General features: G+C 40.1%; 1 protein-coding gene across 1 annotated transcript in view; it reads left to right on the top strand.

Moving 5' to 3' along the window:
• slc25a21 (solute carrier family 25 member 21) overlaps positions 1 to 18142 on the top strand; it is an 85997-nt gene extending 67855 nt beyond the window's left edge. The window contains exons 4-11 of the mRNA XM_071498104.1: positions 712 to 795; positions 8351 to 8417; positions 9202 to 9261; positions 12650 to 12757; positions 12885 to 13049; positions 14584 to 14765; positions 16285 to 16337; positions 16878 to 18142. Of these exons, the coding sequence (XP_071354205.1) occupies positions 712 to 795; positions 8351 to 8417; positions 9202 to 9261; positions 12650 to 12757; positions 12885 to 13049; positions 14584 to 14765; positions 16285 to 16337; positions 16878 to 16939 (781 nt within the window). The 3' untranslated portion in view covers positions 16940 to 18142. The remainder of the gene's footprint in view (positions 1 to 711; positions 796 to 8350; positions 8418 to 9201; positions 9262 to 12649; positions 12758 to 12884; positions 13050 to 14583; positions 14766 to 16284; positions 16338 to 16877) is intronic.
• The last annotated feature ends 1358 nt before the right edge of the window (positions 18143 to 19500 follow it).

Here is a 19500-nt window from a genome sequence, read left to right as displayed (position 1 = left end):
AGTTTGATATGTTTTTTGGAGTTGGGATCCATGTTTAAGCCATATGGCAGTGTATAATTAGATCTCTTCTTATCCCCTCAGTGTACCAATACCTGAAACTCTTCATGTCTAACAGGCACCATTTATATCCATTCTTTCACCCCCAACAAGTCTTTCATGTAAAAGATTTACACACAGCTCACCAGCCTTTATTAGGGAGGTACCAGTGTGTTTGCTATATAACAAAAAGTCCTTCGACTGGCTCCATCATATTAAAAATTTACACGTAACTGAAGAGCTGTTACAATTGGCTTACTAGCATGTTAGCAGCTGAAAAGCTTGCTGCAAAAGACCTGGTCCTGGGGAGTTGGATGGCTAATTGGATCGGTTGGGTTAAATAAATGTTTGAGTTCTCCCCTGCGCTGGGGGAGACCTGGTGGAAGGAGCCTCTCGTTTTAGCAGAGGATAAAAAAGGCAGATGAAAGGGAGACGGTGGGAAATTAAGGAGAGAAATGAGCTCAATTATGATAAACATCAGATTTGTTCTGCGTGCATTTTACTCACAGGCATCACGATGTAATTTACACAGACAGTGAGCACAATGATGATCAAATAATGAAAGAGTTGAGGTACCTGTGATAAAGGCCTAATACAGAAACTAGATTGAAAATGGCACTGATGTTTTTAATATTTATAGTGATAGAAGCTTTAATGAGAACTTTGTTGTTGCAGATTCCAGATCCAGAGGGGAACCAGTGACCCCACCAGCTACAAGAGCCTGGGTGATTGCTTCCGGACCATCTTCCGCAATGAGGGGTAGGTTGTTGCCAACTACTGCACAAACAAGTTAGACATGCAGTTTTTTCAGACATCTGTCTTCCTGTTTCCTGTGTGCAGGGAAGGAATAGTTTCTCTGTCCTTACTCAGTTGGCAGAAGTTTTGATGCTAAAGTGGCATTGTAGTAATAATTAAATTAATTCCCATTTAAAATTTTATTTGTCTCCCAATGGGTTATTTGTGGCAAGTTTACAAAAACAATTCATTCACACCCATTAAAACATTTTTAAAATACAAAATATCATAATGTGAAGAAGTTGAAGTATAGTGTCCAACACTATTTAAGTCTAAGTGCATCTATAAATGCACTTACACTCAAAAAGTACTACGCACTACACAGTAAATTCATCCAACTGGTATTTGCTTATTTTGTAGCTTTCATAGTATGGTATTTTATGTTTTTTTCCACCTTACACTGCGAGTATATAAGGGGAAAAAAGACTTCAGTCAACAATTTTTTGAGTGACATACCGAACATGCTGCTTTATTCAAGCGTAACTAAAAACGTATGGTGGTAAGTTGGTGCGGTGATCAGACAGCTGTCAGTGTTAGTTGCTGTCTGTCAATAGCCTACAGAAATATCCTGCAGCAAGGCACTGAATATGCTTTATCTCACAGTGGATAAGATTACAGCTGTTATTGCCTTAGAAATGACAGCGAAATGTTAAACTTTCACAACTAACTAGAGACAGTGATCCTGCCACGGACCCTCCTCCTCTGCCTGCCTTGTGACAGGTCTGTGAGACAGTGCAGGCGTAGGAGAAAGTGGCTGCCACTCGCTCTGTTTACGGCGAGTCGACAGCTTTACAACGGATATAAAGTTGATCTGCTGTGAGGTGTGAGCGAGCGCACGGTGAGAGGCCGGCTAGGGACAGTTGGAAGTCCTCTGTTGGCTGTAGTTCAACAGACACATCCATCCTGCCACAGTAGCTGTGCCCTCTTCACCCCCCCATACACCCTCACACTCAGAATTGAAATTTAATGCCTGTTTGCCTGCATGCTTTTTGGGTGTGCCCTCGATTGGAATCAGGAGTCACAGTAAAATGATTGCCAAATTACACAATAACCACACTATCAACTATGACAGCTATTTGATTATGAGCTCATGCCAAAGAACCACAGCATGTGACGGAGAGTCGCCACAGATGGAGGATTCACTTTCCTGTCGAACAATTATCACTAACAGTATATTTTTGCTAAGGCTGTAATCACTCCCCAGTAGCACGTTGAGGATTACCTCCAGGCCAAACCACTTAGTTATAATTTATACAAATAGTGTTAGGCCCCACTGTTGTAGAATTATTATTAAAAATAAACATCTCCTGTCAGCTGATGGCAGGGCCGAGCTAACACCAGGCCTCATTCTCTCTGAGGCGATGAGGGAGGAAACCTGAGCTCTCAGTTCAAGTGTGGTGATTAAACTGAAGAAAGACGTGGAAATGTTCACATGTATGATCCCATCTTTTAGTCACGCTAAAGCCTGGACTCAATAACCAGACCTATAGACTTTACTTTACTCAGTAGCAAGATACATGTTAAACATTTGTAGCTAAGAATTTTTTTTTTTTCTATAAAAAAAAATTTACATTAGGTTGTCAGTGAATCTGGAAAATCTAGCATTACCTTGTAGTGGTGGCTCTATAGGTGTGTGACAGTGTGAACTATGCTAACCAACACTTGTATATTGCCTTACAGGCCCTCTTTTTCTGTTGCATGTGTGTGCAGCAGCGTGAGCATGTGTTAAGTGTTTCCGTCTGGAGGCAAACAAAAAGACTCTATTCTCGAGCATTCTTTACCAGTGTGGTATCCAGAGACTGGGTCGGGACCCAAAGCATGGCCACGGGATTATTAAAAGGGTCCATGCATTACAGCAGAGTGCGTTGGCCTTCGTACAGTAGATCAATGAGTAATGCCTTTAACGGTTCAGGATCGGTGGGGGTGGGGGCCGACTCCAGCTGGGACCACCCATGCAAAAAGTACACATTCATGGAAGTGTGAAGAAGTGCAGATAAGTGTGTCCACCAGATAACATATGTTTTGCTATAGTGAAGCAGGCATGGTTCGTATGAAGCAGCAATCAGGTTAAAGGAATAGTTTGACATTTTGGAGCAATCTCTATTTGCTTTCATGCCCAGAGCTATGTGTTTTACATCTCAGTTTTATTCCAAATTAAACAGACAAGACATAATGTGTTAATTAGTGAGCTTCAGAGGTGCTGGTAGGTGGATGTTGTTATCTTTGAATGGAGCTAGGTTGGCTGTTTCCTGCTGTTTTCCAGTCAGGTCAGTCAGTCGGTGGTAGCTTGATACTTATCATAGAGACTTGAGAGTGGTATCAATCATCTCATCAAGTTACAGCAAAAAATCTAATAGGTTTATTTCTCAAAATGTCATGTGCCTTTCTTTTGATGCTACATTATCTCCCTAAAAACTGGAAAAGATGAGCCTGTTTGAGTTCTTCATAAAAAAAAAAGTCTCCAGGTGTGAGTCACTGCTTTCACCAGTACAAAGTTGCACTTTCCATATTTAGGTAAAGGTAAAAAAAATTACAATTCACTGTTTCATCTTATGGATTGCACCAAATTAAAAAAATGTAATAGTATATGATTATTTCGTCAAAATATGAACAGTATTTAGTTGTAAAGTAGGAAAGTCGACTATATAAATAATTATCAGTTATTGCCCCCAATACCCCATCCACCAAGTCAATAAATGAGACCAGCTTATTTTTTACCCCAAGATGTGAATGATACACCAAGTAAGTTTAGTAAGTTTAGTAAGTACAAGTTAGTTTAGATCCTATAATGCATAATGTAGAGACGCTTGTTAATTGTGCCTTTATCCAGTGAACTCTGGCCACTGGTGATTCTGCTCGATTGTCCCTCAATGACAAGGTCAAGGTTACAGGAGACACTGGGAAAGTGCAAATATTTGCAGATGAAGCATGCCGGTTGTTTACATGTTAAAAAGTTCCCCTGGCGAGCTCATATTTCTCAAGGATTTCCTCATGGCAGTGCTGTGAAAATTGTCTGCTACAGACTATAATTTAGTACTCTTTTTTAAAAAAAAAAGTATTTATTTAAATAATCTTTGACTGTATGTATTTATAGATTTCTACCACTAATAAGTCAGAATTTCTGTCTGAAGGATGTTATTGGCCAGTTTGTTTAATCAAATGTGTCTGTGTTGTTCTGTCAGAGCTACTCTCCTCACCAGATGGATGGAGGCTGTTAAAAAAGGAAAGGTTTATGAAAATGACCGACAAAACATACACACAAATGCATACAAACACACTCTCAATCCACATACACACACATTACCCCCACGACGTGCGTCAGGACGACATTTGTTTAGAAAAGCCAAAAGGGGACTTAGTGTGTACTTTACATTGGAAATCAAATTAGGATTCAAATGAATGGCACTCACTAGAGGCCATATTTGTTCTGTAACAAATTTCACTTCTCTTTCATCACCTGGTGGCTCCCCAGCTTGACCACACCCGGGAAATCTATGGCCACCATTTGCATGGACAAAGAGAGCAGAGGGAAGGGCCTTCCGTCTGACTTAAATAACTTGTTTACACAAACGATATGAGAGATTAATTTTTGGCTTCCAGCAGCAGTTGTAACCTTGCAACGCAGCTGGATTTCTGGCAAACGAGAATCCATCTTGCCAGGCTCCAAGGTATTCGTTTATGGCTGAACCACAGTGGTTCGGACCAATCAGCGTCCTATGGGGGAGGATCTACTGGCAGCCATGGAGAAGCGACTGTTAATTTTATTTGTGCCTTGTGTTTAAATTTTAAGAATCCTCTGCCGACATGCTAACTAGCTCCCAAAGCTCCTCAGACTGCGGCTTGTTTTGTTGTGTTCCTCCTCGGCGCTTTCCTATTACGTCATATGATAGACAAATGGTTCATCCAATCACCTGCCAAGCTTATTTTTCTTTTTTAAAATGCCTTTCCTTTTCCAGACAGTTTCCAACAAAGCCCCCAGATGGTTCAGTGTAACAAATCATTTGGTGCGTCAGGTTATACCACATGTGTAACTTGAGTTGTTGATGAAATTGGTCGTCTCTGTCACCCGATGACAAGTGTTTTGATAATTAGTTGTGGTTCACTGCAGTTTTTGGACAGAAGCCTCACTGCTGTGGATTCTGTGCAGGTTTAATGGTCTGTCTTTCTCAGGTTACATTCAGTGGAAATGTAGACCAGCAGAAGTGATATTTACACTTGGACCCAATCAACCAAGATCATCTCTGTTGACTTGTAGTGAATGTTTCCACAACAGAGCAGGTGCCGCTGTTCACAGGATACAGTCAGTCACGCCACATTGTCTCCTTTGTCTCCATCTGTGTGTAATATCAATATGCACTCCCTTGTACTTTGTCTCTCCAGGTCACCTGCAAGCAACTTAGTTGAAGAGTCGCTCTGTTTTGGCTGATAGTAAGCCATGCCATTGCCTCTGATGCCCTCACTATAGTGGCTCTGCTTATGTTCATAGAAAAATTATACATGTTTGCCACTTTTGCTTCTGACTTTCATTTCTTTGAATTGGTCTGGTCTTTCTCTCAGACAATTTATTCCTGGTGAAGATGTACATCTTCCAAACGAGTAATGAATGAATGTATACTTTTGTTGTCTGAACTCACTGTCAGTATAACATCTGTATGTTTCTAACATCGGTGCTTTCACATATAAAGATTTATATTACAGTTGCACAATCTGTCAGACCTACTCTATATAGTGTATAGACACAGTGTATGGTTCATATTTAGCCACTTTATGACAGTTACTTATACAAATGCACAAAGGTGGAGATAATTATGTAATTGATCATATCACTGCCTGGAACATCTGTATTAGTTGAAGAATGTGAGAAGATGATGTTGTGTTTACGGTTCCTCTTTCAAAAGTTTTCTGTTGCCAGTAACAGTTTATCAACACAACAGCTGATGACTCAATAGGATAAGGTGCTACAGGGGTGCTGTGTTTCACATCTGGCCCCTTAACCACAAATATGACTTTTTTCATAGTTTCTTGTTGACCACCAATGTTGCAGATTGGTAGGGTTTGAGAAACAAATATATAAACGTGAAGTTTATATAGAAAATATTTGATAACCGTTCAAGTGTCTGTATAATTTTCTTTGATTGGCAACTTCTCTGATGTCATCTGCCTGGTCCTGTTAGTGTAAACTGCACAAGTTCAAACCGATGAACTATTCCACCCATGTTTTCACTAAATTGAGGAATGGGGGAAATGCATGTGTATGCAATTCTGAATGTATACGAAACATGCTTTGTGCCATCAGTGCAAAACACAAAACATACTACTATCTTCTTACATGTATACATCAGAGACTGGTCATGAAATGGTGGGAATTCATGACGTTGTCTTTTGTTACATTTCCCCACTTTGCCTAAATGAGTGAAAACTGTCTTTATATAGAAAAATAAAATGTTTCCGTTTTAGGTTAATAAGTGATTTTAGGTAAATTATAAAGTAAGAAATGGATAGAATGATAATGATTCTGAGCACTTCAAAATGAAGCTCATTAAGACATTTGTTTACAATTTAGAAACATCAATAAGTGTCTTAATAGGTGCAGTAAAAGGGAATTTTGCATCAAACTGTCCATTTATTCTGTTAATATACTCCATAAAATTGATTTCTAACAAAATACAGCTTGTGTTAAATGTAAGCATACATCTCCACATACATAACTCACTGTATCATTTTATTATTTTTCCTGCCTTCAAGTATGTTGTAAATCATGGCTGGTAGTATGATTGAGCAAAGGCAAACTACCAAATTGACTAAAATTATACAGCTACCGTCTTTTAAAACATCCAGTATATCAAATGCTGAAATAAACTTTTAAATCATTTCCTCCACAAGTTCCTGTCGAGAATGTTTACCAAGGTTTGTGGTTTGAAAATATATCTTGGTAGTTATGCTGCCAAACAGCAGCAATGTTCATTACTTTCTGCTTGTATTTTGTGAGCTTGGTATTAGTCATGTCGTCTATATTCAATATTATCAGAGACTGGATTGATGCAGTAACCATATATCTTTAAGAAACTGCCATGTTAAAGGACCATATCAGGATATGAGCGAATTTTTTCTCCTTAAAAAATTTTTTTCTCATAATCTTTTGTATTTTAAAGGAGCTTTGTTTTGTCTGGGAAATAACCATGATGATGTCAATAAGGTTATTTCAGCTAGGGCTTATGACCAACAAATTTAAAACAGAAAGCCTGCATTATTAACTGAAGGTGTGCTGTTTTTAGAACATGGGCTTTTACTGGGCAGGCAGGGCCTAAAATGATTCTGCTAGTTGCATCATGGGAAATGAAGGATCCAGCTATTGAGTTTGACACATTCATGGAACTGAGATCAAAACTCCAGCAAAACTTGCAGTAAACAAGAGAACTTAATTAGACCGACGTGTTTCGGCTTGTGGCCTTCATCAGGGTCATCCACATTCTAGGAACTGAAAGTCTTGATATCTTGGCAACTGATGTATTGACCTTAACAATTATCTTGTTTAACCTGTCTCTTGTGAGTCCTCTACCATTATCAAAGTGCAGTTCTAAATTGCCAGAATGTTCTTCTCACTACAAATGATGTGTACTCAACATTTGTGGTGAGCGTTTTTAAATGCAGGCCATGCAACTGATTGTTAGACAAATGTTTTTTAATGGTTTCAGACAGCCTTTTGCTTCTATTCATTTTCATACAATATGATGAGCAGAATTTGACTCTTGCTTTTGTTGTATAATACGTAGTGGTTATCAAGTCTGCATTACGTTTTATCAATACAAAACTAAAACTACACTCAGATGCCAATTTATTAGGTCCACCTACTTAATGCAGTCTACAGTGTTCACTTTTTGTTGAAACTGTTTTAGAAAGGTGATTGAAATGTATGATCATTTTGGAGGGTGTGGTGCTCTTTGAAGTATATTGTATTATGGAGAGGTGTTTCTGTAATTTAGTCTACCCTCACTGATGAAAGGCAAAGTGGTTAGCTATAATATAAAATATAAGTTACATAATTTTGTAATAAATGGAATAAAAAAACAAAACACTGGTCGACTCTGTAAGGCACAAGTTTAAAATTTTATGCAACTAACAATTTTATTCAATTAATCTGCTTTTTATTCTCTCAATTGCCAGATTAATTACACTTAATTAATATAATACATTTATTAATATAATTAATTGTTTATAAAATGTCAAAATATGGTGGCATCCTCAGATGGCTTGTTTTGTCCAGTTCAAAGCCCAAAGATATTCAATTTACTATCACATATGACAAAGAGGAGCAGTAAATCTTCTCAACTGCAGTTAGATCTAGGCACTGTTTGGCATTTTGGATTTTTTTTCTGTGTCTATTAACTAATCAATCAATCAGCTAATATTTTCAGGTCTTGACTACATCCCATTTTATCAAAATATCAGGTGGAGCTTGACAAGTCAGCAGACAGTCGTCAGATAAGCATTTTTAACATTTTATTCTCTCTCTCAACAGCATTTTCGGCTTCTACAAGGGGATCCTACCTCCGATTCTGGCAGAGACGCCAAAGAGAGCAGTCAAGGTGAGATGACGGTTGTGCATGTTGTTTTGCGCAGCTTCTTGGTTTGTGATGCAACGCCCAGGCTCTGGTTTCACTGTGAACTGCTCCACTGCTGAAAACACCCTAACCGCAGTTGCTCTGACATGGTACACACGTTGATTAAACACATGACACCCTCTGCCATGTCTGCCATATCTGCCATATCTGCCATGTTCTCAGCCACTCCTGTTTGTTCTGTTGGCCTACCAAATATTGACGTACAAGCATTTACAACGAGCCTTCGTTTGAGCCCAGTCCTTTGTGTGTCGTGGCCTGATGCCTAGTACGGAGCTGCCATGTAATGAGATGCTGGAGACGAGGATGTGTGAACTTTGAAAATAAGCACTCACACTGAGAAGATGGGGTAATCACGCACACAGTGAACAAAGCAGGCTGATGATGAGAAATGTCTGGGGAGAAGAATTAAAGCAAATTAAAGCTCCGATTAAAACACCTCTGTTGGCATTTTGCCCTTTGCTTTGATAAACAAATCAGGTGGTGTGTCTCCATTTGAGAATGTGCGTTACACTTTTCGCTTTCCTTAGAGATTGAGATTTAGAATTTAAAGTGTGGCTTAATCTTCACGTTTGTCGAGTTGATACAATGCTCGCTGAAGTTCGTTTCCTCATGAGTGTTTTCAAGGTAGCAGCTTTTAATAGTGTGTTTGTCCTTATGTGTACGTGGGTGTGTATGTGTGCAGAGATGTTAGCTTATGAATACACTGTGACTTTCTGACAACTCCTTTATCCTGATCTTTCCTCTGCAGTTTTTCACTTTTGAGCAATACAAGAAGTTGCTGAATTTGACTCCTTTGTCTCCTGGTGTGGTAAGTCTCAGACACTGAAAAACACCTGAAAACACTCTCACCTGTAAAATAAACACACGCGCACACATACACGGGACCACAAATAATGTCACAATATCAACATTTCAGCTCTCCTGCCGTTGGCTAATAAAATAAAGACAAATGCCAAGAATAATTTTACCAGTGAAATGAATTAATGTAAATGTAAAAACAGGTTTCACTGCTGTTTCATGTACAAATAAAGGTAATACAGTAGCACATTTAGAGAATTTATTCATTCAACATTTTTGGGTTAGACACTAGTAAGACACTTTTGTTAGAGGGTATTATTGTGACAAATATAAAACTGACTTAATTAACTGCCTAAAATGGACGTCATCCCATATTTGAAAGGTTAAAAAGAAAAATTTGGTGTGTATTAGGTAAAGACGGCCTGGAATAACAATTCTGGTAGGCGTTAACTACATATGACAACATCCCTAATGACTAACACATTCAAGTGTATGGTGTAATAAAGGTAACTAATAGTCTACTTAAATGAACCTACTTAAATAACATTTGGGTTGAATTTAGCTTGTGTTGCATAGCTTTAAAAAAATGTACCATCCCTCTATAAACAAATGGAGTGAACCACACATGTGATTATGTTGAAGGGCAGCAGCTTTAATAATTTAATAAAAAGAAAAAAAAAAAAAAAACCCTAAAAGGTTCCAGTTTCACTTGGGTGTAGGAATTCGATGTGTAATGCTTGGTGTTTCAATACTCTTTCATGGTTGGGTTTGCATTTGGCACTCAGGGAGAGCAGCCGATCATCAACTGATCATCTTGGCTAATGACTTCATGTCTCTTCCTGAACCTTCACTATGTAAGCTTCCTTGCACACAACAGAGCAGCCACATAACAGAGGTTAAAAGAAGTTTGGTTGGTGCTGCTTTGTGTGAAGCCAGTGTAACTGGCAGCTCATCTGGAGCCATGTTTATTACAGAGGCTTTGTTTTGATTCGATTTTACTGGCTCAGAGTGTGAGAGAATGAATGGTGATTAGCACAAACAGAATTTGAAAGCAGAAAAAAAAGACTGTATATAATTAAGACATTCAAATGTAATCTTTTTAAAACATTACAAGCTAATACAAATAAAGTTTTACTGCAGTGCAGGCCATACTGTAAATATCAGGAGAGTGTTGTTTTGGACACTAATTCCATCACACTGGATTAGAAACGACACAGTAACCATAAGATAAAGTGCAGACTTGAAGCTGGGCAAACACTATGTGTTTTTATTAATCTTGTAGGTCATGTTAACTCACGCTGCACATTTTTGTCAGCCTTTCTGCACAGCCAGAACCTGCAGCTGTTATGCTCACATTGTACAGATCAATTGACCAATTTGTGTGCTCACACCAAACATATAAGCATATACCGTGTTATCAGCACTGTTGACAAAAATGGAGGAAGGCAGCGTTGCTTTGTACGATTCTGCTGAACATAAAGTGAGAAGAAATACAGAAAAATATGGCGCAACAACTGGAAGCAGCAGACAGTCTGATCTGTATGTTCTGCAGTGAAGTTCAGTTTTATTTCCCAGTGCAGTCTCAGTTGAGTCTACGGTTTTAGCCACAACATGTAAAATACTACTCCAGGACGGTGTAACTGCTCAGACTGCAAGACGGCCAACCAAAATCTTTGACCTGCCAGAAAACCAACTGATCATCCAGCCAGACTGATCGTTCAGGCAGTAAACTGGGCACTGTGATCCCTCTCAAACTGAACGTCGAACAACAACTGACTGAAATTTGGCCCACTTCTGAGAAATATCGAGAGTAACCAATTTAGGGTTAATCTGTACACTGTCTGCCCACTTTCTATCTGTGGTTTTTACATCTTCATTAGATAATAAAAAAATAATAATAATTATAGCCATTTTTTCATAGTACCCAGGGTACACTGTCTGCACTTTAATGTAAAGCACATTGAGTTTCCCTGTAATGAAATGTGCTTTATAAATAAAACGGCCTTGCTTCACCACAGTAAAAAATTGTGATTCCTGCCACTAATAATAAAGAAACCCCAAACACATTTAATCCTTGTATTTGAGACTAAAAACCTCATATACACTGTTTAATTCCAACTAAAGCCAAAATAATGTAATACATAACACTGTCCGAATAAACACACTCTACTGTATGTTTGCTTGGTGGTTGTTAATTCTGGAGACTGGTTAAGCCACAGGCCAAGTGTACAAGTGGTTACATCCTCGACTCTCGACTAATTTCTGTTCTATTAAGTCAGAGTTCTAAGCTCGACAGATTTGTGTTGCTGAGGTGCGGTCACCACACACCACCTATTCAGGTGGCAGCCAAGTGTCAGCTGTGATGGATGGCTACCTGTAACTAAGCGCTTGGGCCATCCGGCTCAGCGCATATCCTCGGCTTGTTTTTACAGCCATTGGTGGAGAAATGTTTACCTGTCCCATCCATCATGTTCTCTTCTCCCTCCTCTTCCGCCTTCTTCTCACTATCTTCTTCTTCCTCTTCAAGTGGCTCCAACCCCATTTGCCTCAGAGGCCCGTGTGTATCAAGTACTGTAATCACATCTGATCATTAGTGCTAGTGAATTACAGATTGGTTCCGAATGGCTCTCTCTCTCCTATTCAGCATGGCACAGCTGAATGCCTTCACTCTGATTAATGAGGACACACACAGTAATAACACAAATAAGGATTTAAAACGTGGCTGGCTGGCTGTGTAAACATTGCGAGGCATGTCTGAGAGGATGGGTCCCGGGGCTCTGACAGCAGGATAAAGAGGCAGGAAGAGTAATGAGCTATAGACACGTTCTTGACATGTTCCCATTACGCTTCTCTCTGACCACGCATGCACGCACACGTGCACACACTCACATGCAGACATATACAGCCCCATGAAAATGTATGTAGTGTTGCTACATCCACGGTTGAGTACTTGTTGGGGATATACATTTATAAATACGTAGGTGCTTATTACATCTTGGATGTCACTAAATGAATTAAAGTGCTTTGGTTCTTTGTTGAATATAATTTTCCACCATGTTGATGATGAATCTTAAAAACCTTGCCGCTTTTCTCACAATCTTATTTGTTTTTCTCATCCTCGTCTGCCTTCTGACATTTTGTCAAATGATAACAAACGCAGGTGTCTTGTGTGTCTTCAAACATTTGTCAACTGATTAACAATGACAGCCATGACAGGAACAAATGTACGTTTCAAATGAAACAAAGAGACTCGGGGAACAAGTTCTCAAAAGTGAAACTACAACCCAGCATTGGTCTCTTATAGCCCCGACATATTGTCTTCGTCATTGTCTGTTCTCTCTCTACCCAAATATTATCTCCACATTGTCAGCCCTAAATCATATCCATCTCCCCCACAGGCGCTGTCTGTAGCAGGGCTTGGCTCGGGCTTGACTGAAGCTGTTGTCGTCAATCCATTCGAAGTGGTGAAAGTCAGTCTCCAGGCCAACAGAGATTCCTTCAAAGAGGTTGATAGAAATAAAATACTGTCTTAACTTGTAAAGTGTTGGTCATGTGCAAGTTCCACTAGAGGCCCAGCAGTTTTACATCAGCCACTGACATGTGCGTCTTTTGAATTCTCTCTCTCCAATTCAGCAACCCTCCTCATTCGCTCAAGCCAGACGCATCATCAAGTCGGACGGCTTCGGACTGAAGGGTCTGAATAAAGGATTAACATCAACACTGGGACGCCATGGAGTTTTCAACATGATCTACTTTGGCTTCTACTTCAATGTCAAGGATGCTATGCCCACAAACCCAGTAATATGCCAGTCAAAATCTATGATCACACTCTGACCTCCAGTTCTGTTTTGGTTTTTACCCTCAAATGCAAACACAAGTGACAGACACACTCTTTGCTGTTTGTAACCTTGACTACACCAAACTTTGGTAACCTCAGGCAATATGATACGCACGTGTCCCAGCCACCTTGCCAGTGGGGAATAGCAAGTGTTTGACAGTGTGATTAGTTCGCTTGAATGCCACAGTAAGGAGGAAGCAAAAATCAGAGAGGAGCTTGTAAGATCAGCTCTGCTAATACCTCGTCTGTTTGCTCGTCATAACATCCTCAAAGTCTCAGATTACACATCCGGCAGGGCCTGATGGCCCAAACAAAAGTTAATTTTGTTTAATGGAAACGTTACCATACGCCAGTTCCACATGTACAAACTGGAGCATTAGATTAACTCCAATGAACTAATTGGAAGCAGACAACGGTACTATTTTCAAGAGGAGGTTACAGTGGGAGCCCAGGCTCTGCTATATTTTCAACATTTTTCCAGTGACGCATGATGTACAGAGAACCAAGTGGTCATCCTCTGTGAATGATAATTATGTGGCTAGATGACTCAAATAGCTCTGTTCTCAGATTGTGGCCGTCGCTTTGGGAATGATCCATCGGTATGTACATTGATGGAATGATCTTGTTTGTTAGAGGCTAACGACGGCCATTGTTGAGGGAGCAAAGTATAAATATTGTGGGCTTACAGGCTGAGCTGATAGTGGCATTCCTCCAAAGCCCTTTTGTCAGCAACATGAGAAATGAGCTTGCAACTCAAACACGTCCACAGTCAAATTCAGCTGGCCAAGCTCGGACTTCTCTCATTTTGCCATTTGAATAGTACAGACGAGGCAGATAGCACACTGCCATCATTCACAAGTGAATGTGTGAGGTGATGTTTGCTTAAGGCTGTTAGGAAGTGGGTTGATGGGTGTACTTAGGCCGCGGGTACGTTACCCCCTTCCCCACATCCCACTTGAAAAAAACAGAAGACGTGGGATTAGCTGTTGATTTACCTCGGCTCTCAGGGTGTCCAGCCTCTTGAGAAAGGCCTGGACCAGAGAGGCTGCTGTCATTTGTAAAAATATCCTGGCCAATTAGCTGTCAGAGCTCTCTGAGTCTGGGCTTCTTTGGTACAGTAATACCCCTGTGCCGAGTCACAGCCCAATTACCCAAATTGTCCCCATATGCCTCCCCAGTCTGCCTGCATGAACCCTGTTTATAAATCCTCTGTCTTGGCTCCCCAAAGAACATGTGCTTCTGCTCAGCCAATCAGAACGCTGCACCACAGTCAGGAAGCACTAATCTGCCCCCCGCTACCATAAAATGATCAGGGCTTTCATGCCAGCTTGGCAATCATATGAACAAGCCCCCTCCTGCCCTCCTCACTTTCACTCACATACATATACACATGATGTATCACCATTTATTTTGTCAACTCCTATACCTTCAACACCTGGTGTCTAGAAATATTTCCAGTAAACCTGTGCACATTCATCTGCTCTTCTTTGCTAGGACCCCACCCTTGAGTTCCTGAGGAAGTTTACTATCGGTCTGTTGTCTGGGACCATCTCCTCCTGTGTGAACATTCCCTTCGACGTAGCCAAGAGCCGCATCCAAGGCCCCCAACCAGTGCCAGGAGAGATCAAGTACCGCACCTGCTTCCAGACGATGGCCCTGGTGTACCGGGAGGAGGGGTACGAACAAGGAGAGAGGGAGGGGGGGGATAAGTAGGCAATCCTCAGGACAACATTTCCAGCGCTGTCAATGGTGCATCCAAGAATTAATGAGCCACTTTATGTGTTTTGCGAGGAGCTTATAGTTGGTTATCTCTCGAGCTCAGTGAGACAAATGGATCAGCTGCAGCTACAAGTTAGCAGAGTTTCACTGTGCAGTGTGACTTTCCTAAACTAACTTCTGGGGAAGTGCATGAAAAACTTGATCAAACTTAATCAGATGAATGGAAAGCAAAAAGTGACGTTAGATTCCGGCCTCTATTCCCCATGTGTGTGATCATACATTTCTGCAGTCTGTCAGTCGTACAGTAAATGTTAACATATTTTCGAGCCTCGGAGAATGACAGCTCTAAATGGAAGCTTCAAGGAAAGATCTATGTTATGTTAGCAGTTGCCCTAGGCTTTCCACTTTCCCCCATGCAGCTCCACTAGACAAGGGCCAGCGAGATGTTTGTAGTTAGTGGACGCAGGCCTTGGGGGCTGCTGCAGGAACAGCATTGAAGCGTTGTCGTCGCAGGGGTGCACGCAGGCCGCCCCCTCCGCCACATCCAGTCCCCTGCTCTAACACAACACAGTCCCAGCTAATTAGTGGTCCCTATGGGAGACGTCGTTAAGCAGACCCTAACGAGCCGCGCGGCGCTCCACAGGTCAATCTAATCAGACAGAGGGCCAGGGAGGAAGTGGGTCGAGCCTTATTAACGCCATCAGTGGCGGGGGCAGGGAGCAGGACAGGGCGCACGAGGCGGAGGCAGGCAGCCACTGATCACCTTGAATGCATTAAGGGGCAGGTACTCGCCAGCGCTGGCCGGGTACCTGACTGGGTGAGAGGCAGGCAGACCTGAAGACAGACAGACAGACAGAAAGACAGGCAGGCAAGCAATCACCTCCACACTCCAGCTTGTACACACATTCACATGCAAGTACAAGAGCACACGCATACAAAAGGAATGTGTGGAAGAAGTGTTTAGATTTTTTTACTTGAGTAAAAGTTGCAGCACCACAGTGGAGACATACAAGTCAAGTTTTTCAAAGGAATTTGAAAGTAGTTTTTTTCATAGTAATTTATATAAATGTGTTGGATTATACTTATTGATACATTAATGCATAAATTGCTTTCAAGATGGGGCTACTTTTAATGCTCTATATACCACTGTATAGCTTGTGAATAAATCTGAATTTAATTTTTGATTTATATTTTGTTTTAAGAGGTTGAATCTGCAAAGTAACCAGTGACTGATGATATAAATGTTGTGGAGTTGAAATATAAAGTAGTAGAAAATAGAAATACTCACGTGAAGTACAAGTACCTTAAAACTGTATGTAAGTACAGTGCTTGAGTAAATGTGCTTAGTAATGTTCCACGGCTGCACACATGGACAAGGATATGAAATGTTTACATGAGATCTTTACATTTTTATATACTTGTAACTATATACTATTTTACATTTGTACAATAGTAATGTCATTTTTCTTTTTATAGGTATTTGGCACTATACAAGGGTTTAGTGCCCAAGATAATGAGACTTGGTCCAGGTAACAAAAATGTTCTTTATATTCTTTATATACTATATATATTATACATATACTTGTATATATTATGTTCTTTTACAAACTTTATTATATTGGTAACAAAACCTTTTTTTTTTATTTTAATGCCCCTCAAATTATTAATCCATACTGAACTTCCCAAATCACGTTAGCACTACATTCAACTCTGCATGAGAATTTATAATGAAATCAGGGGAGGACTGGCACTACTTCCCTCTCAGACATATTCATTCTCACCATTTTGCATCATGTCCTCAACAACATCTTTTTTATATTCATTCAATGTTTGAATGAAAATATTGTGAGCTAGAGACATTATCCTCTATGTATACAGAGGCTGCAAGTTTTTGATGTAAATCAATTCTATATCTATAAATCGTATCTGCTCAGGCAGCAAAGCCTCTGAATCTGTATTTTAGATCACATGATGCTATCCATTAGCTTTTATTGATCGAGTAGCTGGTGCTGCTCATTTACTAGAACACATGCGTGTTTATTCACGGTGGCTCTCTTATGTTGTTACAGGTGGAGCAGTGATGCTGCTGGTCTATGAATATGTGTCTGGATGGCTACAGAGGAACTGGTAACAAAATTAAAAACCAATGAGAGTGCCTTCTGGATTGTGCCTCAATGCTAGTATCGTTACCTGACTCCAGTAATGTCAGACCAAATTAGTTTTTCTTTATCAGTCACTTTGTTTACTTTGAATACACAATACTGCTTGTCAAAATACCAAATCAACATCTTAGTATTTCTTAGAAAGCCGCTGTCTAAGGAAAAACCCACAACTTCATACGGGGCAGTTTCTCAGGAAGCTAAAATATTTGAAAACTCACAAACACATTTCTACATAAAACAAAAACAAAAAAAAAAGAACACTGGATCAATAAGTTTTAAAGGTCCTTAAAACCCATTTTCTCAATAAGCTTATTACTATGTGCAATGACCTCAATATTTCATATCAGAGTTTAGCAATATTTCAATCAAAATCTAATGACAGTTGAGCAGCTGTTTAACTTTTTGAGAGATTAACTCATAAAGCATAATAATATTAAATGTTACACTTAAACTCTGATTGTTGCTTATTTAGTCATGAATACTTAATTTTATAGAGAAATTGTTGATATTTGAAACCAAATTTTCATGGGCTTTAATGTTAAAAAAATGAAACACCAAGAATGAAGCGATGGCATTTTCACAGGACAATCACAAAAAGACCTCCATAATAAAAAAAATGGTGCTGAGCCTCATCAAGCTCTGCGTGGATCACCCATTTCCATCAAATTTAATTTAAAACAAATTTAACCTGAACCATAAAGTAATCTGGTCATTTGTTGAAGTCAGCAACAGTACACACACTCATTACAGCTGTGGAGTGATGCACACATGTCTATACGCACACATACATTCTGTCTGCACTTTCAGATCTTCGTATACACCATGCACACAAGACTGCAAATACTGTAATCACAACCATATTACTGAGCCTTACTGTATATTTCAAAGCAAACAACCACAATAGTGCCTAATTGTACTTAATAAGAAATTTTTCTATACACGGAAGTTGCAGCCTGTTGCAGAACTTTATTTAAACTAATATGTTCTAGCATGATGTTACTTTTATGTTCCTTCTATAAATTGAACAAGTATGAAATCATTGTTTCCCAAACTTTTATTCGTAAGAAATTGTGTTAATTCGAATTTTTTTTTAAAATGTCAATTTAAAACATTACTATTTGTGTTAAGTCACTGACATGTATTGGTAACAAATAAAAAGGAATAGAATTAAACTCCTCACATGGTTCCTCATTGTGTTTGTTGGGTGTGGGTTAAGCACTTGTTAGTCCTGTAACTGTAAGTTTGTGTTGTTGTGTGCTTGTCTTCTCTGGAAGTGCTTCAGCTTGGCATTGGAATAAGCTTATCACTTTGCATCAGTTTACCACTTCACCCGCCCTCTCGTCTCTTCCCACATCACAGCTCTTTGTTGTTTGAGAGCCTGTCAGCCAGTACACGTTGCACCGGCCAACCAAGTGTCAGTCTTTTCTCTCTCGGTGGTGGGGAGTCGGTGCCTGAGCATAGCTTTAGTGCAAGCTAAAACAACAAGCTTAAGAAATTCAAATGTGGCTGCAGGACGAGGGGGGTTACCGCACACATTTTCTCCTTCTGCCAGTCTCTCTTATACAAATATGCACACTCACACATATGCAAACACACACACACACACACCTGTTGAACAGCCTTTAGGGCTAGTGAGTGCTCTCTAAGAGACTCATCTTAACCTCATCTGGTAGCAGCATATACTGAGCCACGTTGGCATTTGACAGTTGTCATTAATATGGGGGTTTCTCTCCACCAGAATGGAACAGCTCCTGGTTTTTTGCCCCAGGGGCCTGTGGTGATAGATAAACAACTGTGGCTTGCAGACTGATGGAATTGTAAGCGCTTTACCTGTTCTTTCTGTAATTCTGAGAGTTCTGAATGTATGTGTTTGTTTCAGACTTGACAGCTTGTGACATGTGACGCGTGTATCTATGGTAGCTAAGCAACAGAGCCACCCTTCACCTGGATTCCCTGCACACCACGCTGATCATAAATCCTCAGTAGCAACCCCCCCCCCTCACTTTTCTTTACACCCTCTTCATGTATGATCCTCATCTTCACCCGTAACATTTCAATCAAGTGGCTCCACGCTGACAGGCCTGCGAGGCTGTGCCTGTCTTTCCCAATGCAGACATGGTTGATGATTAATGCATATTAAAATGTCCAGGATTCACACCATGTGTTTTTAAAGAAAGTGATTCATGTCATTGTGATTGAACACGGCAGCCACATGTGTACATACCAAAGACATGGAACCAGGCATGTTGTGATTTTCCACAGCTGATTTTTGTCTTTCTTTTTTACTCACCTGTCTGCACAACTCTGCTGTTTTAAGGCATTAAGAAAACAATCTGGTTGTTGTCAGCTTCTTTTAAAAATGCTCACTGAGCAGAAACACGCACGAAGTGCCGCGTTCACCCAGTGTTACATACTCTGCTCTGTGTTACTCTGCAAATGGCTGTCTTGTTTCTGATTGCATGTGGAGAAGTAAAGATAACCATATGACACTGAAGTCAGACTCAACATCATTAATTATAAACACGTGTCT

Source organism: Trachinotus anak, unplaced genomic scaffold (assembly GCF_046630095.1).
Source record: "Trachinotus anak isolate AG129_WGS33_773 ecotype Australia unplaced genomic scaffold, CSIRO_AGI_Tana_v1 ptg000015l, whole genome shotgun sequence".
Classification (NCBI taxonomy): Eukaryota; Metazoa; Chordata; class Actinopteri; order Carangiformes; family Carangidae; genus Trachinotus; species Trachinotus anak.
This window is presented reverse-complemented; position numbering and strand designations above follow the sequence as displayed.